The sequence below is a fragment of the Octodon degus genome, unplaced genomic scaffold, assembly GCF_000260255.1.
Source record: "Octodon degus isolate 3935 unplaced genomic scaffold, OctDeg1.0 scaffold00047, whole genome shotgun sequence".
Lineage (NCBI taxonomy): Eukaryota > Metazoa > Chordata > Mammalia > Rodentia > Octodontidae > Octodon > Octodon degus.
The window spans coordinates 2914928-2942065 of record NW_004524623.1 but is presented as its reverse complement, the minus strand read 5'-3'; the positions used below and the strand labels follow the sequence as shown (position 1 = coordinate 2942065).

The following is a 27138-nucleotide window of genomic DNA, read 5'->3' as shown; positions in this document are numbered from 1 at the left end:
GTGATGTTACTACTTAGGCAAGGGGTTAGAGATTTAACCTATGAAAAATTTGAGGAGCCTCTGTACTCTGAGGAAGAGCCAACTGAACGTATGTGTTTAGGGTAGAACATAAGGGCAAGAGAATACCCAAGATAATTTAAAGGATTTGGGTTCTGAGTTGGGTTTAATGGGTATGCCAGGAGGTGGGGGCAGGAGTTTTAGGGAATCAGAGATTCTGTTTTAGATATGTGAAGGTTGAAGAGCCACTTAGATGTCAGTCAGCAATGCTGGTTGGGCAGGAGGGCATTCTGAGTCTGGTGCTGATGAGTGAAGCTATGGCTGTGACGTAAATCTGGCTGCATACTACATTAGCATGTAGTATGGAAATAGATGAAATAGTAAGGAGAGAAAAGGCGCCACTAAGAGAAGAGAGCCAAACCCTAGGGTGTATCGCCATTAAAGAATCTGCAGAAGGGTGAGGATGAAGGGAAGGAGGCACCTACAAAGGCTAAGATGTTGTCATTAATGAGGTAGGACCAGGTATGTGGTGTATGCAAAGCCAGGTAGAAAAGGGGTTGACACCTGTGATGCTGCAGAAATGTCAAGAATGAAGAGATATGGGGACTATTTTAAAATAACATCAATGATGATGCATTTTTAGACATGACCTCTGAAAGAACCTTCTGATCAAAAGCGGGGGCTACCTAGCCTGCATTTTCAGAGTGTGTTATTTCCATACTTTAAACTCCAGGATGCAGAAGCATTTTATATTAAGCTTGCCAAGAACATACCTAAATTCAATGAAAACTAATTGCACCTTAATAGCGATTCAGGAAAAGATGACAGAATGGCGTGCCCTGGGCAACCTTCCAGAAGATTCTCTTCCTTGCAGGGAGATGATTTATAACATCCAAGAGTACTTGTTTTTGCTGTATTTCATTTTTTTAAAAGAAAAATTTTTTAGAAAGGTGTTAGAAAGGATTTTTAAAAAACAGTTGTTTTCAAAACTGGGTAATGGTAGCACCCTGTGCTTTGTCTTTATTTATTGTGTAAGGCAAGGAGAGCAGTGCAATCTTATTATGTTAAATTATAGATGTCCTATTATTGTTTCTCATTTTATTTAATTAAAATCCTGAACTGGACTGTAAAAGGCAAGAAACCTTCTGTATGTAGACTGTTCAGCCTGGAGTCGGGCTGTATAAAAAATACTGTCTTTGGAAGTACTAAATGGAACACATACAAAGCAGGTTTATGTACTTAGTAGTGATTGTGCATAAACAAGCAGCTGAGAATTTTTTTCTCTCGTTCTAACTTAAACTTTTACAAGGAGCATTCATTCTATGGCCACTAAAGGCTTGATAAAGGTGGTAATTTAGTAAATGATCTCCTAGCACTATGAAAGAATTGGCATTTGCCCACCTGATGTCTCTGAATTAGAAGACTCAGTTGTGCTTCTGGGAGGCCTTACCATTATTACATTTTGAAATGTATATTTATGTTTAATAGGTTTCTTGTGTATTTGAGGGATCATATCACTGTGATTCTTAAAGGGGCCATCTTAACCCTCTTAAAACTGATCTCAATTTCAAGTTATATGTGAGCAGTAATGTTCTTGCTCTTTGAATTCTATCTTTCCTGAATTTAATAAAATATAAACATACAAAAGAAAAACCTAGGCTTTAAAAATTCTGAGTTATTATGATTTCTACCTCATATGATTTATTCAATTAATCAAATGCTCAAGGGACTCATGAAATTGTACTTTAATAGCAGCATGTAGAAGCTAATACTTATTGAGATTGTGCTATATGCCAAGGTCTTTAATTGTATTATCTGTATTAATTCTCACAATTTTTAAACAGTGTGTACTATTGTCATCATTTAAGAGATGAAAAAATTAAGGCATATAATATTTGTGTAACATGCTCAGAATAAACTTAGAAAGCAAATTTCAAACATTTTATGAACATGTATAGTTTCTCCAAATCTGTGTTAACTGTCTACAAAAGATCTTCTGTTTTTATTGTGAACTGTTTGCAATCAGATCAGATTGAGATAAACTACAAAACATTAGGCATTACATGCATTGATATGATACACCTATGGACTCTTGATGCATACCCTAAGAAGAAAATGCTACATGAAAAATAAAGAATTGGCTTTTCATTTTCAATTAGCTTATCTTCTCTGATTGCACAAATGTAAATTCATGCTCCCTTTATATATAGTAGAATTGTAACCTGTCTACATGATCTACCATCTAAATGAGAAGAGATGCAATGCAGTGGAGATACTTCTGATCATGAGATAAATAGACATTATTCACAGAAACACCAGCCATCATGGAGTTGTGCGCTCATAGAATGAGAATTTTGCATCATACCACAGCTCAGTTGTACGCAAACATGTAATGCAAGAAGGATTCTAAGGTCAGAGGAAGAGATAAAGGAAATTGAAAAATCGAGTTTAGTTACGCAAGCTGCTAGAGGCATTCTGGCATTTCTCCACCAAATTTAACATCTTTTTTTCCAATTAAGTTTATAGATAATTAACAAAGGCAGCATAGCTTTTTACTTGATTTAACAAAGAATTGTTTGACAATATATTTTTAGCTAAAATTTTTCATAGTTGGAATAAAACAGAAATATATCCCTTGGCATCATCTCCAAAGGGGAGGATGCTGATGGAGTAGAACAGAGATGCTTATATAGTTTTCAGTTTTATGATCTCTGTTTACATAAATGTGCCAGTTTTCAGATAATGCACAAATTCTTTTACTTGTTTCAAGTAATATGTCCCTAATTATCAGAGTCAAGTAGTGAGCATTATTACACTCTGGCTAGCCATTATGTGTTGTTTGCTCTTTCTATTACAGTAAGCTTCTCTTAAGCAAAATGGAAGCCAGGGAAGACCATAGCATGCATTAGAGACATATGAAACCAGACTGTGCTTAAAATCAGTACCCGGAGTGTTCAGTAGATCTACATACAAATGTATAAACTTCATAGCTACTTCTTTATGCAGGGAATGTGTGGATAGCACTCAATAAATGACACTCCCACCACCCTCATGGTGTCTGCTGTGCTGTGTTTCAGTTGTTCACTTTGAACCAGTGAGATAAACGAATTTCTCAGAGCTGTCTTCTTGCCCTGCTGCAAGCTTGCATTGTACTTGTAGTCAACCTGTTTTGTATCTTATAGGCTGTGTCTTAGCTCAATTATAGTTTCCTTAAAGCATATTCTCATAGCACGTGGCAATGCTGCATGGAAAATTCCAAGCATATGAAGTATATAATTATAGAACAAGTCTGGCATACGTTTTTAGAATTTTGCATTTCCTAGAATACCATGGAAGCTTGGTACCATTTTGTTTCTTGTCATTAGTGTTAAACTCCTGGTTTAACACTATAAGAATTTACCAAGACAAAGATAATTGTATATTGCTCTGTGGGATAGGAGTTGAGGATTGAAGTTTCTTTGGATCCTCTGCTCATGTGTGTACTTTTCTTAAGTAGATGACACTCATTAAGTCCATGCTTATGTGTGTATATATGTATATTATATATAATTGTGATATATATATATATATATGACTCAAATGCAGTTGTGACACAAATGACCTAGAACTTCAAACAATATTCACATTAAAATATTGAATGGTATGTCTGTCAGTATTTTATTTTTTATGAAAACCTCTGTTTCAGAATATACTGTGGTTCAGTTATATGCCTAGGCATACCCTCCTTTTTAAAATTTTTTAATGTATTTGGTACAGGGTCTCACTACACAGCTCAGACTCGTAGTAATCCTCCTGTTTTCAGCCTTCCCAGTGCTGGGATTACAGGCGTGTACCACCAAGCCCAGTCTCATTGGTAGGCTCCCAGGGGCGGGGCCAGCGTGATGTGTGGTTCCAAGGATTGAACTCCAGTCCCTGCACTTGCCTAAGCAGGGGCTTGGTCCACTAAGCTATCTTGCTGGCCCTTAGGCACACCCTTCTAAAGCTTTGACTTAGTAATTTTAAAATACCTTAAGGCAAATTATACAGCAGATGAGTCTCATAGAGAGAAAGTTTCAGTTACCATAGATGAGCCTCCTCTAAGGTATTATAGCTAATATAATTCTATAGTTTTACATGATTCCTTTCATGAATGAAATGTCCCAAACTTGATCCAAAATTCAGTAATGAAACTGACAAATAATGATGGATGGAAAGGTTTCTTTATTGTAGAAATTTGTAACTGTCAGTAATGTGTAATTGGAAAAGCCCTGCTGAGTATAATGCAACAAAATCAGTTCTAAAGTAAACACTCACATTTGTGGAGTGGAACTGTATTCTCCTTGTTTGTCCTAATTAAATAAAAAAGCTAAATCTTCACTCAGGCAAGATTTATGGAAAAAAGCAGTGAAGTTGATGAGGTAGACATAACCCAAGGAGAGTTAGACAAGCAAGTAATTCATGAGAAAATTGTATGTCTAAATAATTTGTCTCTGAAGCAAATGAGGATAATTTGATCATCTTCAGACTACTAAAGAGGTGCCTGAATTTTAATTTTTATTTTGCCACTGACAAATTGAGTTATAGCAGACTACTTAATGAATTTATCCAACTAGAATACAAGAAATGGTAGCTCATAGCTTTAAAAAAGAAAAGAAATAGTGTCAAGTATCTGCATCTTTAGCTGGCAAGTGCTTAACCTTTTCTTTTTTTTTTTTTTTGGTGGTGGTAGAGAGTGGCCCCAGGGGATTGAACCCAGAGGGACTGAATCTCTCATATAAGAGGCAGGCGCTTTGTCACTGAGCAAGTGTTGGTGGCATGAAAATTAGTCTGCAGCGTTCACATACAAGTTCTCTTTCCACTACTGACTATTGTGCAAATATTCTGTACTGAGGCATCGTGGCCACGTGCAGAAAAGAATGATCTTAGGTATCAGACACCTAAATGAGGACCCTGTCTTCAATTCTTATGAGCTGTTTAGCCCTAGACAGATTTGTAACTTCCCTTAGATTCAGTTTTCTCATCTGTAGCAATTGAGATCATAATACTTAGGACTGTAAAACTAAATCCCTGCTCAGAAGAGTTCATACTGCAAGGGTAACATGGTAAAGCACTACCAAAGACCCATCTGTGGCTCTGTGACCCCTGTGGCTTCTAGGTTTCACTCAGGCTCTTCTTCTGCCAGTTTGGATGGAACTTCATCTCTCCAACCATGGTGGAGTTCTGGTGCTTTATTTATACTACCTTATTCAATGCTCATAGGAGCCCAAGAGACCCGTATGATATCCATTTTATAGTAAGGAAACTGAAGTTCATCCATAGTCATCCAGAGCCACACAGCTTCTACATGGTAGAGCAGCATGAATTACTGCATTACAGTGAAACTCAAGTGAATTAAAATTGCTTTAGTGTTTTCTGTACAAAAATTTATTTCTGTCCTAACACTTTGAGAGGTATTTTCTATATAATCACTGCCTCTCACTATAAAACCAGAGAATATCTGAAGTATGGCTTTAAATAACAAAAATCACAAACTCTCTGGATTCTGACAACCGTGATAAATCCAGCTTTAATCATGCATTAAAAACACATGTCATCTGTTGGATAAGCAGTCATTTGCTACTGCTTGACCTAGCAATGAATTAGTAAAGCAAAATATGTGACAACTGCAGGCATGTGTATAGAATACCAGATAGGATTGCTTCTCTCCTTCCACACACTGGACAAAAAGGTGTTGGTTTCACAATGGTGTGTAGTAACAGTGGCCTCATTTAGAAATTGGGCTTCAGTCTGAGACTTTTCAAAACAACAACAAAAAGTTTGTAAAATCCTTGAGTTTGGAGATGGATCCTGAAATCATGCAAGGCCAGGAGAGAGGGTAATCTCTGAAAGAGTGACTACTGAGTGGTAATCACCTTGATTTCAAGTTCCCTGGATGTGCAAATGTTGGTTGAAGTGCCCTAAACTGAGCAGCTGTGGTTGGTTCCTCCACAGGAGACTAGGTCAGAGATATTATTTTCATGTCAAGAGTACTTTTTCTGTTGTTCTGACTTTGTAATATAAAGAAAAAAATGTTAATGGACAGAAAAAGTGTCCCTGTGATATTCTTGTCCGATAGACAGCTACATGCAGCCCCGCTGGAGTCTGAGGCTGGATTGTAGCTCACTGCTCTGGAGTCTGGCTGCTTGTGTATGGGGCCTCAAGAGCCAGGTGAAGGGGAGAAATGGACTCCATCTCCTTACTGCTCATACAAGCCACTGTTTTCCCCACTCCACTGCTAGATGCCCAAGATTTATTTCCCCTCTCTGATTACAAAATAAAAAATAAAAGAATGAAACCCACTAATAAAAGGTTTGAAATATTGCCTGCAGTAGGATATGAACTTGTCTAGAATACTAACAAAAAAAAAAGATAGTGTCCCATAATTTATTCATTATAAGATGATAAACCACTTGTGGGAACCAGTTCATAAATGCTCTGAGTAGAGAATTGTTGGCACAGAGAGGGTTAGCGAGATAAATTCAGTCAGATTTCATCTGATATGCTTGGAGCATCTTGGCTAAAACGTACTCTTTCAAGGGACTTGTTTATGTGCCTGCTAGAAAGAACATTGAATCTGTATCATACATTAAACCAGAAATTCATGAAAAAAAAAGTGTGTGAGATGATTTTTTTTTTCCTAAATGGAAATTTAAGGAGAATTTCAAAAGCAAATCCACATCCTCGTAGAAGTGTTTACCAGGACACACCCAGCCATGACTAGTGTATGGACGCCTGCCTCTCTTTACAGCCATATAAAGAATTCCAGAGAAATATGTGAATCAAATTTTGGTAAATACATATCATGGTGGCTTAGAACAGAGCTCTCAAGTCATGTATGTTGAACCCTCATTTCTACACTTTGATTCAGGGTAGATAGGTTGATTGATTTCATCAATCTAAGCTTCTGTATCTGCATACTTGGAGCATTCTGCCTGTACGTATCTATAATACCATGTTGTTGTCTTGATAATGGACCAACCACAGGGCAAGGTGTATAGTTTTCTGGGCTTCAGTATAGGAGCAGCTGTATTTCAAATTCTAATTTGAATTACATATACCTTATAATTTTAAGTTTTATTAAATCATAGTGAGAGGAAGTAACATCATAAATATAAAGGAATTAGACTTCTGCTGTCATATACTGAGTGTTCAGTAAGTGTTAACTATAATCATTTACAGTGTTGTTAGTTTTATTGAAACTAAAGTATTTTCATTGACTGGAATATACTTAAATTCATTAAGGTCAGTACAAAAGAAATAAAGAAAATGTCTATAAGAAATTACCTGTTGAGGAAACGAATAATATTGGTGTAGAATGAAAGAAGCATCTAAAAATGCATTATTTTAGTCAAGCCCGTGTTTCTTCATGTCCCGTACATACAACAGGAGCACTGAGTTGAGGCTTACTTTCCCTTACATCTACTTGGACTTCACTGCCATTTTCTGTTACCACAAAGTCCCATTTCTTATTTCACTATTTTGAAAATTAATGAAAATAGATGTCTGTAAATTTGGGGGGAGTGCTGTCATTACTCTTGGTGATGTTGTTTTGGTGTATTTTAGATAGCCTTTGAGGCATTCTCTTTTTTTTATGTATTTTGTACAGGGTCTCACTATGTGGCTTGAACTCATAGTGATCCTCCTATTTTCAGCCTCCCCAGTGCTTGGATAATAAGTATGCACCACTACACCCAGACTGTGGCCACCTCAGCACGCCCAGAGATGGGGATGGTATGGCATGTGGTGGTGGGGCTCAAACCCCGGTCCCTATGCTTGCCTAAGCAGGCACTTAGTCCGCTCAGCTATCGCTGGCCCTGAAGCACTATTTCTGAGTCCACAATGACTAAGCTGTGAGGTGGGAGATGGGAGTCATGACTCCGTGCAGGTAGCCCTCGCACCAGTGAGCCTGGAGAAAACTCAGAGAAAGACCCCTATGTCCAAAATGCTACTCAGGAGTATGAAGATATACTATACATTTTTCCTCTTTTTGCTATTTTAGGGTATTAGAGCAATTTTCAGCTTGTATAAGTTGAGCTTCAAGAAAAGTAGTACTTATTCCCTTTTTAGACTTTCACCTAGAAATTTGCTAGCAGTAGGGACTATCTGAGCATGTATTTGTGTGAAGCAGTTTGCCACGGATGACATTTGTTTTAGTTTGCACTGGTTAACAGAAAACTAAAAGGAAAAATCATACTGAGCCATTAAGCTAGGTTTTAAAATGGCATTGACTTATAAAATTTCATTGTGTCACTGATTGTCAGAGAAACAAATGACAGTTTTACAGGCTATGTTCTCAGTGAACGAATGTAGGCGTAAGTGCTACAGCCCCTCCCCCAGGGATCTCTGGATCATTGTTCTTTCTAGTAACATCGGTATTCATTCACACAGTGGCAACAGATTTTGACCTAAAATACAATCGTCCTTATTAAATTTTTTTCTTTTGTTTTTGCATCAATATTGACATAATTCTAGAAGCTTTCATACTGAGGATTCCTAAATATAAATTTTTGCAGTAGTGACAAGGAAAAGTAATCATGTAGTACTGATATTGACAAAGTCTTGCTTAACAAAAATCTCCTTTATTCTATCTAAAATTTATATTACGGGGGGGCTGAAAAGAGGCAAAAATATGATTTAAGTAAGTGAAATCCCATTTGAAGTGATTGTTATTATTGGATATTTAAAAAAACAAACTTTGCCATGAACACATTTTTAATATTTTGTTTCATGAGTTATCTCATAAAAATTTCTATGCTGTTTTAGTTTTTCTGCCAAACTTACTGAAGGCAAAATTGTGATCAGTATATCTCAGATTTTTAACTTCATTTACATTGGTCAAAAAAAATGGATGAAACCTTAATGTCTCCAAATGTCTTATTTGCATCTATGAATCCTACTGCTCAGCTCTCTTCATTAAAAGAAAGCAAACACTGATTCTAGAACTCTCCAGGAGTTTTCAGTAGAGGTCCCATGCACTCTCCATTGCTCCACAGAGCCAGTTGTGCTTTATAAATTGTGGTTTTATATAACTCACATTTGCTACCCCGAAGCAAGTGACATACTTTCATGAGATTGCCATTGTACTGATAAACCCTTATTGACCCTATAGGTATTTAACTATGCAAGATACTAACAACATCAACTGGCATAATTTCAATCGAAGTCTTAAAGCATGCAGCCTTCCATAAATATAAAGACTGTGCAAGCAGTGGCGAACTTAAGATCCTTATTTGATAGAGGGGTGAAAGTGGGCCTTGTGGGATAGGGTCCACCCCTCCGAAAATGTTAGTTCTTTGATGCTGAGGCAAGCCTGTGGCTGGCATGACTTCGCTCATCTGTCCTTGCTGGAAACAACATTAAGAAGAAGCAGAGGAGTTATCATTTGTGGATCAGACACACTAGCAATGGGAGTGCCGGAGGCAGAAAATGTGCAATTTCATGCTCATTAATTTCAGAGAGGATCTACAAATTAACCTGGCTAGAGATATTACTCTTCCAGAAGGCCCGCAGACATCACCAAACGTCACATTATCCCAGACCACTTCCACAAGGCTGACCAGGTATTCAGGAACACTGAAGTCTTCAGTGTACCTTCCTGCGGCTCAGAGGTCATGTGCCAGGCTGGAGACCTTGCTGGTTCCAGAAGAACTACGCAGGTGCAGGGAACTGATGTTGCATCTGAAGGGAAGGAGTTTATGGAGATAGTGCCATGAAGATTCTTCCTTCATGCCCCTGTTGTGAGGCAGACAGTAATTTTGTTTCATTGACCTTTACTAGCTAGGGAGTAGTGACTCAATGCTACTTCTTCCTACCCTAACGTTTAATTTGACTAATAGCTTATTGCTACAAACAATCCATTGCCATAGGTAATCTGATCTTTGACATATCTATCCCTATAATTGGGCCAAGTTAGGACTATGGAAAGATTTACTATGAATCAAAAGATGGAAGAATCACTTAAAACCATAAAATTGCTAAATTTCACTTCCATTTGAGGAAATTATTCCATAAGCAAATTTATAATTGTAGACTTTAAGAACTGGACCTGGAGATTCTTCCAAAGTTCACTGATTGTCCTGACATCCTGTCAACACTTACAGGTTGCTGCTGACACAGGTAAGCCCATGATGGCTGTATCTTCCTTATCCATAGAGTTGCTTGGTGTTGGTCCTGTCAAGTTGAGCAGGGCATATATTGATGTGCATATGAATCACCTGGAGATTTTGTTAACAGCCTACCCTGATTCTACAGTTAAAGTCCTTGGGCCTGCGTCTCTGACAGGCACCAGGTGAAACTCATACAACCTATCCATGACCACATTGGCAATGCAAAAAGTTGCATAAAGGAGTAGTCTGGCTTCTTTTAAGATACGCCTACAAGAACATGAACTGTATAGCTGGCATTCTTCTTAGCTGTAATATTTAATCCCTGAGATGGTTGTATGATTGTGATCTGTATAATTCAGAGGATAGTCTATCACTGTGAAGAAATCACTGCACTTTTATTTTTATAATGAAGTTGTATTGTGTTTGGGTATCTAAAAGCAAAAGACCTAGACCCTGGACCATATAATCAGATAAAGCACATCTGCGTCTGAATTATAAAACTATAGGGGAACCTGCAGAATCAGATAGACACTAATGCCATACAGATGTAAAACAAATCACAAGAAGTGGCAAAGAATGGGGGTTGTCTCTTAATAACAGAGATGCTGTCATGGAGCAGCATGCTGCCTCTCCTGTCGTCAAGCTGGGATCATTACACCCCTTACTGTCTTAAACCCAGCTAAGTGGCCAATGTTCAGATGACATTCTTAGTGATAAGTTGTAAGAAACCATCCATGTTTTAGCTTCCACATTCCATGGTGGTGTTGCTAAAGCCTACCTAGGGCCTGCAGCCATCTAACAATGAGAAAGTCCAGAGTGCAACTTTTGCTTGACCCTAGAGAAGCAGGGTTATTGTAAATAGGAATGAAGAATGATTTAAGATTGAAGTGAGGTACCAGGCTGTCTCTTTCAGTTTGCATTTCTTTAAATTATGTGGGCCACTGTGATTTAATTCAACATCACTTTCATGAGAAAGAAAAAACAATGAAATTATTTTGTCAAAAGCCTTTGACAGCTAGCCTTGAGAAAACCTTGCCCACACGTTGGTGTGCCATCATACCTCCAAGGGGGCGAACATTATGGAAGATCAGGGTCTGACCGAGAAACTGCCGCAGTCTGCTCATGCTGTGTTTGGATTATTCACATGTGCAGATTATGGTTCATCCCCAACACCACACGGCCCTGTTAGCTGAAATCTTAAAGTAATACCATGCTTCTTGACTTGTCTGTGTAACTGTGGCTGTCTCTGTCTCTTCCCATGCCCCACTCCGCCATTCATTCCCCTTGTTCACTCTTCCCCTCAGGAGAATCTTGCACCATGTTCCAACTCTCAGACCTGTAAGGTAATAAGAATTCTGCAATCACCATTCCACTGAAACTTATATTATCTTCCACCCATTTTGAGCCTGTTTGCACATAGTAGGCACTAAAACTTGTGAAACTTAATTGAATTCAAGGGACAGATTGTTTCTTTCAAAATGGATTTAATTTGGTTTCTTTATAGAAAACAAGAGTTTTCTTCTGAGTTGTAATGATGTGTGTGAGTGTCGTGGCATGAGCTGCTTGTCTTCCCGCTGTTGGGAAATGGTCATAATGTTTTACGGCGCAAAATGTCTTCTTTTTCTAATCAAGAAGTTAAGGGATCTGCTGGCTTAGCAGGTGCCTCCATTGTGCATAATTAGTTGCTAGGAATTGTTTAGCACAGGCTGATTAGTCTCAGCCAAAGGAAATTAAATTTTTTTTTCAACAAAACCCTGAACACAGCTAGAAAGTCCTAAAATCATAGTCATATCTGGGTTCTCTGAGACACCCAGAACCAGGAATTGGGAGAGGCAGGAGGTGATGAGATGAGAATCAGCCTGATTAAATGTGGATGTGATTGATGTCAGGCCACCATTGGGAGATACAGTAACATACGGGGACCTGAGACACCTCTCCAAGTTGTTTTTCCCACCTTCATTGTGAGCTTCGTCTGTGCTATGGACTGAAGGCTTCCTATGTGCCCTGCTGTTTGCTTTCTGAGCCAAACACCAGCTTCACTTGGAATATGTAATCAAACAAGATGATCTGCTTTCGCCTCTCCTGTGTTTTGGCACATGAGGACACTGGCCAGATTGGGGTCAATGAGAAGGACAGATTGTTCACTGTTACTCTTCTGTTTTAATTGTATGCTTGACTAAGCTCTTTCTAAGTCTGTGATCATGTCAATTCTCATTGTTAATGGAAGGCATATTCTTTGTCTTCATAGGATATTTATGTAAAAGGATCTCTGTTCTTCTCTATTATTACCAATATCCGAGCTCCTGTGACAGTGGGAGGCTATCCTGTGTGGCAGTGATTAGCTAGCTAGCTGCCAAGATATCATTAGAAGAGGCTAGCAGTTCCGATACCCAGAGATGCCCCATTTGATTACTTGTAGCATTTATTTTACTGAGCAGTAGCTCACTGTCTGGATGGCTGCTGTGCCCCAATAATAACTTTCAATAAACATCCCTTTGTAATATAATTTCCCATAAAAATCAAGTCTAGTATGACTCACAATTATTTTGCTTAAAGGAATTATTTTCAAGGTCGTTTAACAAATTCTTCTATATCTGAATAAAAATGAAAGAAAATTGTCTTTAATGTCAGTTTTATAGAGTCACATATTTTTAATATAAATAACTTTGGATAAAGGCACAGTTCTAAAAGAATAGGCCATAAACCTTGAAAAATGAGAATCAGGGGGGCTGGGGAGGTAGCTCAGTAGAATAAACGCTTGCCTGGCAAGTGTAAGGGCCTGAGTTCAATCCGCAGTTCTGCAAAAAATTAAAAATAATACAGTAAAATAATTGGGGGCAGGGAGATAGCTCAGTGGAGTAAGTGCTTGCCTGGCAAGTGCAAGGTCCTGAGTTCGATCCCTGGTACCAACAACAACAAAAAAAAATTTTAAAAATGAGAATCAGATAAGAGACAGTATACTTCATACTTTAGGTTATTCACAATATCTACTTAAAATACATAATTTTATATTAGGATATAATTTATTGTCAGCAGCAAATATTTCATGAGTGACTTTGTACCAGATATTCTTCTACATAAATTACCCACTTACTGATTCCTTTCTTTCTTTGACCTATTTTTTATTCCTATGTACACATGAATTGTCATTTCTTTTACATTTTTATCTTTAAAATGTGAACTTAGAAATATAAAATTGGTCCTGTGGTACAGTTTCTAAGCATTCCTTCTACAGATTTCTCCATAGAAATTACTTGTGCTATGCAGACTCTGCTGTAGGAGGGGCCTGGTCATTTTTTGTGGAATCCATCAGCATGTGGTTCTTGAGCCAAGAAACCGACCTGTGTATTCAAAAGGAAATAAGATAGAGAACTAGCCTGACACAGCAAACATAAGAAGTTCTGACTATGCCTGTAATCCCAGCGCTTGGGAGGCTGAAAGCAGGAGGACCACTGTGAGTCTGATCTGTGTAGTGAGACCCTGTGGACCCTGTCCTAATGGACACGTGCGAGGATCACGATAGGGGTTTCCATAGCTTTCAATAATTGTACGTAAATTACTTAAAATATCCTGCCTGGTGTTGTCCTTTAGTATCCTGTTATGGAGCCATGGACCACTAGCAGTGTCTTCTTTCCATTTTTATTTGCATCCAAAGTTAGAATCAAGAGTTGACTTTTAATAAATCACATCAAGAAAACTGAAGTCCATTCTGCGATGAACAGCTTCTTATAGCAAGTGGATCGTGCCTCTTCTGTTCTCAGATAGACACTCCTTGGGGAAAGTTCCTGAAATCGAAGGGTTAAATTGCTTCTCGGTTGTTGAGCTCTCCTTAGTGTTAGCAGGAAATGCTGCCAGGCTTCTGCCACACTTCCACTAGAAATCGTTGCTTTCCCCCTGACTGACTTTAGCACATTCTTCTTAGATAATAATTGAACTTAGTTCATTTTAGTCCCTTGAGTGATAAAACTTTTGGCTCCTAGCTTATTATTTACTTTTGCCTGCACTGGGAAAGGGCATTCCTGGTGATGCGAGTGGGAACTGGGTGGGAGGTGGGAAACAGATGCTGGCCAGGCGGCCATCTATAATTCAGTTCCAACCTTTTAAGAATGTGCATAACTAGGCCATCTCAGCTGTACATCGAGGAATTCGCTTTCAAATATAAATGAGAAATCCATTTCACCAGGGGTGACTACTTCTGTAATGGAAACTGGGTAAATTTCTAAAAACAAACAAACAAAAAATAGTCTCCTTAAAATAGAGCATCAAGTGCAGGTAACCCCTGAGTCTGCTGAGTATCTCTTATTGTCCTTCAAGAAAATCCAACACCAGATTCAACCCAATACTTTTAATTGGTTGTAATCTTGGTGAATTAAAAATTAAAGAAAGCCTTCAAGGTTCCAAAATGCTGACTCTAAACATGGCCCCTAATCTCCGTCATCTTGCTAACTACTATGTATAAATTCAGTTTTAAAGTTTTGAATAATGACATGAAATATATTTTTAAGCAGTCTCATGATGAATCTCAGAATATTACATACAGTTGGTTTGCTTTTATAAGTGCTATAGAAAGCACATACCTGGTTATTAAATTACCTCCATAAGAAAAACATTCAAACACTCTCAGAAAATGGGGCAAATGGAAACTCTAGTAGTACAATGTTGAATTTTGTGGGTTTTGATTATACTTAAAATTGCACTTGCAAAGAGAAGAATTAAGAACCTAAAATACTGCTTCGAAAGCAACAATGATGATGTTGATTACTTCGTTGTCTGAAAGTTGCTAGTTTTCTTTATGGTTGGAAGAATATAAAGAATTGTGTGACAAATGGAATATAAACATGAAACAGCGTGACTGCCAGTTTTTAAGTTAATTGCAGTTTACAGCAGCGTTAATCTTTCCTTTTTGTCACTGCTTATAAAGACCTTGTTAGTTTTATGAAGAAATCGTGAATCACTTCAACCAGAAGTACATCCTAGAGAGGAAATGTGCCTCAATTTTGAAACACAAACCACTTAGTTGGGAGAATTAATGTTCTCAGATGATAAAGCCTTGTGGCTGAATTAAATCCTTGCTTCTTTTAATAGTTTGTCAGGCACAATATGGTCTCTTTTCATTCTTCAATGATTTCTTGTTAGAGCAACAATAATAAACAAACATTATAATGTGGCCACCAGTGACATTTGGCTCATCTAGCTTGACTGAATATGCTAGGTAATTGTTTTACATTGCATTTATTTGAGTCATATACATCCGTTTCTTGAATCTCTTAAGGTTGTTACTCAGAGAGCTCTTTTACTTCATGTGGATGCCTCCATCCAAATAAGGAAGAATTGTTCCTTCTTATTTTTACCCTAATGTTTACCCATCCTTGATCACTATTTATGTGCTCTAAGTTAGCTTACATCCAAAAAAAAAAAAAAAAAAAGCTTTACTTATAATTTGATGGACCCATTTCCTCTAATATCTTGTCACCTAGTATTTTCATCTTTAAGTTTCTTGCCTAACACAATATGCTGAGCTTTAGACTTTCTATCCTTTCAGTTGCTCTTTTTATTATTTGCAGGTTATTTTCATCTCTTCCTCAAAAAAGGCCAGTTAGCTCATTGCAGTCTGTCTTCTTTTGCCAATCCATCGCTCCTTCCCTGATCTAAACACCGCTACTCTGGAATGACCTCTGAGCGACCTTGGCCCTCTACTATCCACGGGATGTCAGCTTGCACTCCCAAAAGAACCCTACTAACCCTGCTTGTCTTTGGTCTCCCGCAATACTAATATTCTATTGTCTGCTTACCTGAAATATTACATTTTTGTCTCACATTCTTTTTTCTTTGAGCTGATTTTGCTTACTGCCTACTGAACTGTTTTATTCCTTCTTTGTCTTCCCTTTACACATATTCACTGATAACTTATTTATCTCTAATGTTGAAAAGCAAATAATTTGCATACTGGATTTGGATATTTCTTACATTTTATAAGTGACTTCACGGGCATTACAGCTTTTGATCCTGACAACCTTAAGAGGTAAATGAGAGCTTCATACCTCTCTTACAGAGGAAGAAACTTACGTTCAAACCTTTCCAAAGACTTGTCCCACAAGTCACGCAAGTTTAGGACTTAGTTTAACAACTCTTTCTACTATATCATATCACTTTCTACTATATCAATAAAGGTCTTCACCTCTCTCTGGCAGAAGGATTGCAATCCACTAAAGGTCTTCACTACACTAGATACTTGATGGAAATTAACCAAACCCTTCATTGTACCTTTGCAGATGAGAGTCCCTACACTAAATCCGCCAGCCAGACAAAGCCGCCTGATGGAGCATTGGCTGTGAGGAGACAGAGCATCCCAGGTTAGACCAGACTGTTGGATTTTTCAGCTGTTTTACTTATTTTTGAATCCTGTTATATGGTGACCCTAAATAATTCCAACCTAGTACTAAAAGTCATGTTTTTTTATAGAGCGTAAACTGCAGTCCACCCAACTTGTTCAAACAATAAGCAAAGCTATACTTTGGGAAAGCCTGCCAACTTGTGACAGTTCATCCTGTAATCCGTCATAGCAAGATCCTTCGTGAAATGACTTGAATTCATATCAACTCTCACTTGTTTATTTCCTCTCACCTCTGTTTTCAGCGGGATGACTTTCACAGCAGCATCCATTTCTTTCCTGAGATTCTAGGCAGACAAAAGGGCTCAGAACTGCAGTAGGAGATCGTGTATGCGGGATGAAAAATTACTCCTTTCTTCTCATCTCTTTGCACCTAAATTTGTTTCCATTGTGTGACCCTTGTAAGATCCAGGGGCTGGGCTCCTCAGGAGGATGTGATCCAGAAATTGGGAAAATAGTGAGTGATGTCTGTGTTGTTCAAAAAAAAATTCTTTTGGAGAAATATAAAATATCAACCCTAAATATTCAATATTTTGAATCATTGATTTTAAGAATGACACAAGATCATGTAAGTTCTCAAATTAAAAAGGGAAGGATATTCAAAATATTATTCAGACTTTTTCTGAACTATATAATTCATGGAAAACTCCTTCATGGAAGCAATTGTACTTAATATTGGGACTTACAGCATTAATGCATTTAAAGAGTTACTTATAGGGAAGAAAAATAATGTTATGTGTCTTATATAAGTAGTTTGAGTCCAGCTAAACCTCAGTAATAGGATTTTAAAGTACAATAGTTTTATTAATTCAGGAGAAATAAAGCAGTGTTTCCTACCTACGATGAATGGGTTGGCAACTCTGTGAATGAAAAGAATAAATTTTCACTTGAATAAAGAGTAAGAGTCCAGTTTCTGAACAGCCTTGTTTGTAATTATTTATAAAAGTCACATGTGTGTATTTTTACTCTTATTCCAAAATCTTGGATTTATTATGAAAGTGTATGATTTGCAAAGAGAGGTGAATGTTACACACCCTGTTTTGCAGCTTTGAAGATTCAAAATTTACATTCTGTAAATAGATGGCACCACTCAACATGGAGATCTCTGCTGTTCTGTTCAATAAAACATGAAGCTTAGTGCTGGTCATGTTTGGGGAAACTATTGTAGTCATCTATGAACCATGATGCCTGCTTTCTCTTTGTCAGCACTCAGGAAGTAGACAGCATTTGAAGGTCAAGAATGTCAACTTTCTAACAATTTCTCTTGCTTTTTTCCTGTTCATACATTATCTAGCACTCAGTATTCATGTGTAGGGAAAAAGAAGAGATACACCACTATTTTTCCACTTTGTGATATTAAACAAGAACACTGACTATTATCAGTGTTTTCTTTCCAAGGATTGCGTACTAAATTATGACATATACTTGAGGGCCAGACTTTGTCTTAAAATTCTTAAGCAGTTTCTCAAGTCATATGTTAGGTAAACAAATCAGTCAGTCATGATAGCACTGTGCTCATAACACAGTAGTAATTCATCATACAATTTTTCCTTTTGTTCCTCCATGTATCAGATTTAAAAATCATTGGAATTTAAAAATACTTTTATAAACTTCGTGGGTTTTCTTCATGGAATTTAACCTTAGAAAAACCTTTTTTGTTCATACAGTTAAGTGGGGAGGTCAATTGTATAAGACGTCTTCAAAATCAATACTCCACCAGTTGAAGGGCTAAGAAACTACAGTGATTAATAGGTGATCTGCTGAGCTGTAAAAGGCTCAAGTCAACAACTTCTGATATTGCCAGTCCTACGGATAACCCACTACCATATGGACTATTGGACTTGGACTGTATAGAATTATTTCACTGAATTTATGCACCTACAATATTTAAGTGGCAGTGGAATACCCACCTCGGACAAAACTAAACAAAAAATGAAATATAAATGAAAGACCATTTTGTATCTGTATATACAAAATAGGCAGATATACAGCTACTTTCTCTTAATTCAATGAGAAGAAAGATTTGTACTAATAGTATTTGGACAGGATATCATGTCTGCATCTTGTACTATGAATAACCACTAAGAAGACAGCAATATGCAATGTATTAATTATTGAAACTGTCCTACTAATTGGTTTTGAAACTGTCTCATTGCTATTTGTTTCTCAATAAAATTAATTTTAAAAAAAGATGATCACAGAGGGCCAGAGAGATAGCTCAATAGAATAGGCACCTGCTTGGAAAGTGCAGGGTCCTGAATTCAATCCCCAGTACCTAAAAAAAGAAGAAAAAGAAAAAGAAAGAAAGGAAAAGTGATCAGCACTTACTACCTTAAGATGATAATCTTAAAGAGAAAATCAACATATTTTACAGAAACTGTCTCCTCTCTGACTAATGATTCTTAGAGTCTTGATCCTTATTTTACTGTCTTATTTGAAAGTACCTACACACCATTTACCTGGCAAAAGGAGGGATATCCTCAAATCCTTGGCCAAAGACTCACTTAAATCAAAGGAAGATCTAATCCAACATCCACTCTCTATTCTTTCCATATCCACCAAGTCTTGACCAGTCTCTGCCATGTCTATCTCTGCTCCTGCAGAGTTCATGAGAGAGAGAAATTCATAGGAAAAGCCAGGTAAATACATGCCATGTTCTTGATGATTTTCTGGAGCTTTCGCTGAATCATCCTAAAGTATTCTGATTGGCTGAGTTGGGCTACATGGCACCAGAAGAGTTAGGTGCAAGTTTTCAGCTTTTTCCTTTCTCCTGTGCTCAACTCCCATTCTTACTTTCTTCATCCTGGGAGAAAAGAAAAAAATGCATTTAGAGAGAAGGGTACCAAAGAAAAGAAACCTTAAAGGAGATCCTGACTCATCTCTCAGTCCCTGATCTTCTTGGAGTAGAGGTGCAGCCCCAAGGGCTAGTTACCTGTGCCAGCTCCTGGAGAGCAAGCAGCTCAAAAGGACTGAAACCCAAAAAGACTGTGGCTTTATCACCCATCCCTCCCAAAGCTCCACTCCCAGTGATCTAATGATGGTTACTGAATTGTATTATTTCCAGTTGCACCATGTGTAAGGGACAGGGTGAGGTTGTAGTACAGGAAGTGTATATGTGGCAGGAGGCATCTTAATCTTGTCTTTTCAAGTTTTATAACAACTTCAACTATGTCTTGAAACTGATTCTATACATGTAGATTTGGTATTTCCTGGAGGAAATATTTATACATATATGCATAGGTAAAGCCTCTTAATATGGCTCCACTCTTTTCGTTGCATAATAAACAGTGACCTTTTTTTCTGTATTTTAGGGAAGTAGTGTTAAGGTTTCACTACTAGATCGGAATAGTAGTGATTCACCTGTTTACAGCCTCTCAAGAGCTGGGATTACGGGCATGCGCCACCACGCCCAGTCTCAATTGACATCTCAGCATGCCCCAGGGGCAGGGCCAGCACAGCAGGCCTGGGGATTGAACCCCCGGCCCCTGTGACTGCTTGCAGGTACTTTAAACTGCTGAGCCATTTGGCCAGCCCTAAATAGTGACTTCTAACAGTTCAGTACTAGAGTGGTAACCTTAAATGTTAACAAAATTATAATTTGCTTTTTATTAAAATTAAAATTCAGCACTATTGTTTAAACTCAAATCTACCACAACAATTACTTTATAATCACAAGTCAAATATGTATCTTTCATTAAATGCCAGTTCTAACTCTAAATCCTTTCACTTCTTTCTTTGTTCTTTTCTCAAAAATGAATGGGTTAGATATCTTGTAGGAGCAAAATGCATTTGCTTTGAATAAAAGGGAAATGCATTATTAATGTTATTTTGCAACTTGTTTTAATCATGTCTCCTATGACATAAAATGTAAAAATTAAAAGATTTTTTACACTTTAATAAGGTTTTTGTGAAATTTTTAATGACGGTATTCAAAAACTGATATGAGTTCCTATTCCACTGAAGTTTAAAGGCAACGTTCTGCTAAAAGTATTAAGAAATTATATTTTCAATCATATTTCTGTTCACTTTTTAAAAAATAAGATGAATTCAGAGCACAAAAGTATTTGAACAGGTTCTCCTACGTATCTGTCTGTATTTTTAAAAATCTATTGATCTGATGCTCCTTAACTTGACAGGTTACTGGTGAAGCTTGGCTGCTTAAGGGTTTGTCCAAAGTATTAAAAGAAATCTGTATAGACTCTGATTTGACAGATTCTGTAGTAATTTGTGACTTTTCCCACTTAAAGATGTTATTTAATTATGTTTGCCTAGCGGTTGTGAAGGGAAAAGACAGGTTACTGCATTAAAGCCCGAAGGCTAGAGTTAGTACATTCCCTACCTGATGTAGCTCCCTTTTCCACACAGGATGGCTTTCTTTGCTTGTATTAGTCTCGACTAGAAATCTGGTCCATTCACAAATGCAGAAAGATATCAAGCACTCATATCTACTGCATTTCCAAACTTTGATGGACCCAAGAAAATTATTTTAAATCTGTATCGACTGAGGCCTCCAGAGGTTTTTTTTAGGCATTCTCTCCTTCCTGGAATATTAGAAAAAATCATTTATCAATTTGCTCATAATGGAATAAAGTTGATATCAGTCTTTCTTGGTTATTACATTTAAATATTTGGAGGAGAATTTAAACTGTGGAGTACAGTCAAGTCATGTAGAATATGTCCAGAATGAATCAACATTGATTTAAAAACGTAAAGACTAGAATAGTATATACTCTTGGAGAACCAGTAACCTTGATTGAATTAAGGGGTAGGACATAAATTTTGAAGGCTCTGTCTGCCCTCTCTGTTTAATAGTTTCCTATCTTTGTTATGCACACAATTTGGTGGTTCATTGGTCTAAATTTTCAGGATTACAGCAGGTACCTAGCATGACTTTCGTGCTAGGATACTCTGCAGGTGTATGCAGGACATTTATGCTGACTCTTGGCCTGAGTTTGACTTTTGGCCTTAGTTCTACTTTGTGTGTCTAAGTCTATCATTAAGCCCTTCAAAAGTGACTGAGTGACAGTGGGAGACCAAGGTCAGCTGAGCTCTCCAGGTGTCAAGTACACAGTGCCATAAAAAGATGGCTGCTACAGACACTGGCAAAGCCTCCAAGATGGACTGTGACGTTAGTAAGGACATAACCAAAGAACATGCCAAGGAATTGCCAGGTGTGCTAGTCTATGCCCGCAATCCCAGCATTAAGGAGGCTGAGGCAGGAGGATTATGAGTATGAGACCAGTACAATGTAATCCCCCAAAAAAGTTTAAAATTTTCCAATATAATTTTAAAGAGAGAGAGAGAATAAAAAAGAAAGGAAAAAAGAGAGAGAAAGAAAGAAAAGAGAGCAAGCCAAGGAATGACTAAATGGAAAGGCTTCTGTGAACCATGATATGCATCCCAGTGAAACAAAATGAGAACTGCCATCTGTCTCACCAAAGCTCATCAATGGCAGCATTAGAGAAACACAAAACACTTAGATTTGTCTAAGTATTAATGTTACTGGTTACTTAAGAAATTAGTTATCTCATTTCTTTAGTGGTAAATTTCTAAAAGCAGTAAGTCAAGACTACTGGTATAACTACAAATATGTCTGCACTTTCACTTATTTATTCATGGCATAGTGCTTGTCACTGTCTAAAGGTAGCTGAGCAACGTGTGACTGTTTTCTTTCTTGGTCTCCACCTGAAATGAAAGCTTTAGGAGTGCAGGCATTGCATATGCCTGATCCTATACTGTATCACTCTGTGCAGAGCTCTGCTTAGCAGGTGTTCAAAGAGCCATCAGTACTTGTAGAATGGATGAATAAGTGGAGACTGCCAGGCAGCTTTCTCCATGCAGTCTGTGACCTTATGGCCGGCATATTTCCAACAGAAAAGTGTAACATAGTCCCTGCTTACCACATATATTCTGACACATTGTAGGGTGCAGCCGATATTCACATTGACCTTGAGGCTGCACCGAATATGACATTTGTAAGGAAATCATCTGCTGCCCTATACTAATGAATGAAATATAGGTCGGCTGGAAGCTGAAGACTTAAAGGCCAGAGATCTCTCTGCAGCCTCTTTTTCTTTTGCATCTGAGCAGAAAATGTCAGCGCGGTCCTCTAACACCTAATGCAAAAGTTTGAATACTGTATAATAATAAATTTGACAAGATGAGAGTAATTCATTTAAATGTTCTGCTATAAAAAGGAGAGGCTTCAATGTGTGAAGAATCGCTGGAGTCTATAAATAGAGCAATGCAAAGGAGAACTTATTACTTATTGTTGTGGGTACACATTAAGGGTTTGCCCCGGAGAGCTGATCCAGTTCGCTCTGTGGCCGAGGTGCGTTCTGAGTGCCACTCAGATAGCACTGGTAAAAGGCACAGCTTGCTTTGTGTCTTCCGTGCCAGCACTGGCATTACTGGTGCTCTGTTCTCTTTCAGCTGCTCTCAGGACTCAGTGAACGTGGCCGAAGTACTATAAGGCGGTATAGATGCAGCAAAAAAATAAATAAATAAATTAAGAACAATGTTTTCAGCATGCAATTTAGGGCAGAACTATCTGGGGAGACTTAGTAACCACCTTGGATGTTTTCCATCCCATTATCAGAATCAGTGAGTGTAGGCTGAATTCAGACAATATAGAATTAAATTCCTTTACAATCAAATAGGCTTACATTTTTCTGAAGCCTACTATTGAGATAAATTTTAAGCAGACCCTTATAGAGATTGAACACCCAAAATTTGGGTGCACATACTTCATGGTTATTGGTCCATCCCTTTGTTCTCTTTAGGAGCTTGATTGCACCCTTCTGCATTCCTGCTTTCCATGTGGACTATAAACCACCACAGACTAATACTGTACCTTTCACCCATGCATGCTTCACCACACAGATCCATTTTTCTCCAGCCAACTCTTTCTTCGCTCCCTAAATCTGTGTAACTACAACATCCCTCACTTTTGGGCTGAATGTTCCTCTAAATTCACTGCCATGCAGCTGTTCAACATGTAATCACCCAGCAACTGTCTGTGCCTGGTACTGTTCCAGATTAGATACAGATGTGAAGCAGGCTATGTACCTCTGTGCTCCTGTAGCTGGCAAGGGAGCAAGAGGCGGACATCCAGCACTGTGCATGTCTAGCCTGAGGTTAGGCTATGTTAAGCTCAGCAAAAGGACATTAGTGTGAGGAGCAGAATGGTGGGAGGAGAAGGACAAGAGCCCTGTGTTCAGAAGTAAAGTGAAGAATGGCTCTGTGTGGCAGTAACATTTGAGTGATGCTAAAGTGAGAGGTGAATCTTGTAATAATGGAGAGAGAAAGGATTCTGACTGAGAAGAACAGCAGGTACAAAAGCCCCAAGCTCAGAACAAGTTTGTTCTGTTAGATAAACTGAGAGAGAGAAGGAACCAAAGTTGAGAATAGCAAGTAATGCGATAGGAGAAGGGAAGGAGTGGTTCCTTGAAGGTAGAGGTCGTGGCGAGGCCTTGGGTTGGATTTTCAGCATGACAGGAAGCCACTGCAGGCATTAAACAGTTGCAGTATTGATGATCTTTGGTGTATTTTATTTTGATTTGTGTTGTTTTGCTTTAAACTCTCTAAACTGTTGTATAGAAATATATTTCAGGTTGACAAGAGTGAAAATGGGAAGACCAATTAGGCTGTTGTATTATTTCAGGAAAGAAATGTCAATGGCTTACACTAGAAGAAAATAGTGAGAAATTACAAAAATTTTAAGATAAACCGAAAAAAAAGAATGAGTTAGTAAAAAATGGTCAAATTTTGAAGGACCCTAAGAATCTACTGACAGAGCCAGGGATACAGTTTAGTGGCACAGCTCCTGCCTGGCAAGTGTAGAATAAGAAAGAAAGAACCAAAAGACTAGATATGGGGTGAAAGGTCTAGGGTGACCCCAAGGTTTTTGCCCTTAACACCTGGTAAGCTGGTGACGATGCCATTTATTGAGCCAGGGAACCGAATAAAAAGTGCATTCATGGGAGAAGAAGGTGGCAAACTAGGAGGACAGCTCAGTTGGAGATGTGTATTTTGGAACTATTGGTGAGTAGGTGATATTTCTAGCCCTTGGGAGTAAATGCAATCATCTATTCCATGCAGAAGGCCTGATCCCGGGGCACCCCAGCCAACCCCCAGGAGCTGGCAGCACTGGAAGACTCCGCCAAAGAAGTGAAGAAATCACATGGCGTAGATGGAGAGCTAGGAGTATGTGCTGCCCTCTTCACTTTAGAGTCTTGTACCCCTAGGGAGAGAGAAATATGCTGGTTCAAACACCAACAAAGTGAATAAAATTAAAATGGAGAATTGGCCATAAGATTCTAAAAGAAAAGAAGGGATCATGGCACGAAGAGTTCCAGGAACCAGCAGAAATAAAAGCCTGACTTGAATGAGTTGAGGTGGGAATAGGTCTTGAGTGAATATAAGCAGGGAACAGGAACCTCTGTCTCCATCCCAGGGGGCAGAGGTGTGAGACTGTAGCCACAGAGGACATAAGGTCTGGGGAGAATTTCAAGAATGTCTATCTTTCTACCACAAATTTGTGTCCTGATGTGGCTGATGTACTGTAGGGATGAGGTAGCTACAGGAGAAAGAGGAGATGAAAGCAAAAGCAAAGCTTTTGGAGGGGCGGAGGGGGCCATCCAGCCCAGCCTGTAAGCAGGAAGAAAGAGCCGAAGTTAGGAGGGTGGTAGAGTTCCTGCTGAGAGGGTATGTGAGGCTCTTCTGATTGTACTTGCCTATGGAAAGAAAAGGTGAGGTCTTTCACAACATGGAGAGTAAACGGCCTGTGAAGAGAGGAAGAGGTGTTATTTCAAAGACTGGGAGAGTAGATCTCCTAACACAATACAATGTTACAGAATCACCCCACCACGTACAGCTCTGCTGCATACAGCTCTCTTCTTTGATACAAACCTTGTCTCCTCAGATTGAAGAAAAGTAAAGAAGCCAGGCTTGGTGTCCCACACCTGTAATCCCACCTGACCCTGGTAATCCCTGAGAGGCTGAAGCAGGACAACATAATTCTCATTGCCAGCCTGGGCAACTTAATGAGACCCTGTGTCAAAATAAAATGTTAAAAGGAGTGAAGGGGTCTGGGCATGTATTCAGAGCTTCCCACCTTCCATTCCCAATATTAGAAAAAGGGAGAAAAAGCAGACAACTCTTCTAGTGATGCTGTGGCATCACCGTATTTCATATTCCATTTCCACTGGGAACTCACCTACTACACTTCTCCATATTTTTTATTACCAATACCAAGAATACTTTGCAACTTTTTGAAGCTTTTGATAGTATAGTTCATCTTTGTTCAAGTTGTTTAGCTATTGTTTTCCTAGTTTGTAGACGTATCTCTGATTTAAGGTTATAGTCCTTAAAACCAAAGAAAGCTGATTTTAAAATTCTCCCACAAAGATTTGACCAGCAGAAATCATAACTGCAGGACCAGCCAGATAGCTTAGCGGACTAGAACACCTGCTTAGGAAGGCTCAGGGCCCGGGGTTTGATCCCCCATGTTTTGGGCGTGATGGTGTACACTTGTAATCCCAGCAATGGGGAGGCTGAAAACAGGAGTCTAATCTGTGTCATGAGATCCTGTAGACCCTGCACTAAACACATTTAAAAAAATCATAACTGCATATAGCCCAATGTTTGAATTAAAGGTTCTCCTTTCATCATGGATTTTAGTGTCCCGTCACTATTATGCAGCCCTCCTCTCCAAGGGATGGGATTGGAATGATAGGAGCTGGTAGTACTCTCATTACACTTTCTCTAAGATGCACCTAAGTCTACTGCACACATACACATTGCACATTGTCCTCTCTTGGTCCATCTTTCATTATTGAAAGCTCCACATCTGATTTCTTTCCTTCAATTTTTTTTTTCTAGTACTGGAGATTGAGCTCAGGACCATGTGTTTGCTAGGCAGGCGCTTATTCTACTGAGCTATCTTCCTAGCCCCATACTTCAATATTTTAAAGACAGAAAACTTACTGTTTTACAAGATAGCTCCCATTTTCCTGTATCTCTGCTTGTTAAGTGTTTTGTGTGCCGATGGGCTGAAGTTTCTCACCTTCCATGCTTTCCACACTGCCTCTCCTAATTCTAAACCTTCCTGAAAAAAAAAAAAAATCCATTAGATACTGGAGTATACTGGTGGCCTCTACTTGCTATTGTTTTTGAGCCATGTAGACACATTTTCTCTTCAACCTTTCATTATGAGGCATGATCATCATTCTCCAGGTTGCCAGTACTCTTTCACAAATGACAGCCAGAGCTGAATGTTTCTCTTATCTGTGGGGTGAACATAACAGTACTTTCCTCCATTTGGATGCAATAACTGATACAAATTGATTGTATTTTTAAGTGCAATAGTGTTTTGTTTTGTTTTTGCGTTGAACTTAATGTCAATTAAAACATACAGGCTTTTCACGTGTCCAGGGGCAGAAGAGTAGGTTTCTCTTTGCGGAGGCGGCGTGGCGGTGCAGCGAGCTGCGGGGCAGGAGCCATGGCAGGACAGGCATTTCGGAAGTTTCTCCCGCTGTTTGACCGCGTGTTGGTTGAAAGGAGCGCCGCTGAAACTGTCACCAAAGGAGGCATTATGCTTCCAGAAAAATCTCAAGGCAAAGTGCT

The 27138-nt window shown here is 38.5% G+C and overlaps 1 protein-coding gene across 2 annotated transcripts in view; it reads left to right on the top strand.

Moving 5' to 3' along the window:
- Grip1 (glutamate receptor interacting protein 1) overlaps positions 1-27138 on the top strand; it is a 269779-nt gene that overhangs the window by 66969 nt on the left and 175672 nt on the right. For both annotated transcript variants that reach the window (XM_023716318.1, XM_023716316.1), the window contains exon 2: positions 16394-16474. In XM_023716318.1, the coding sequence (XP_023572086.1) occupies positions 16394-16474 (81 nt within the window). The remainder of the gene's footprint in view (positions 1-16393; positions 16475-27138) is intronic.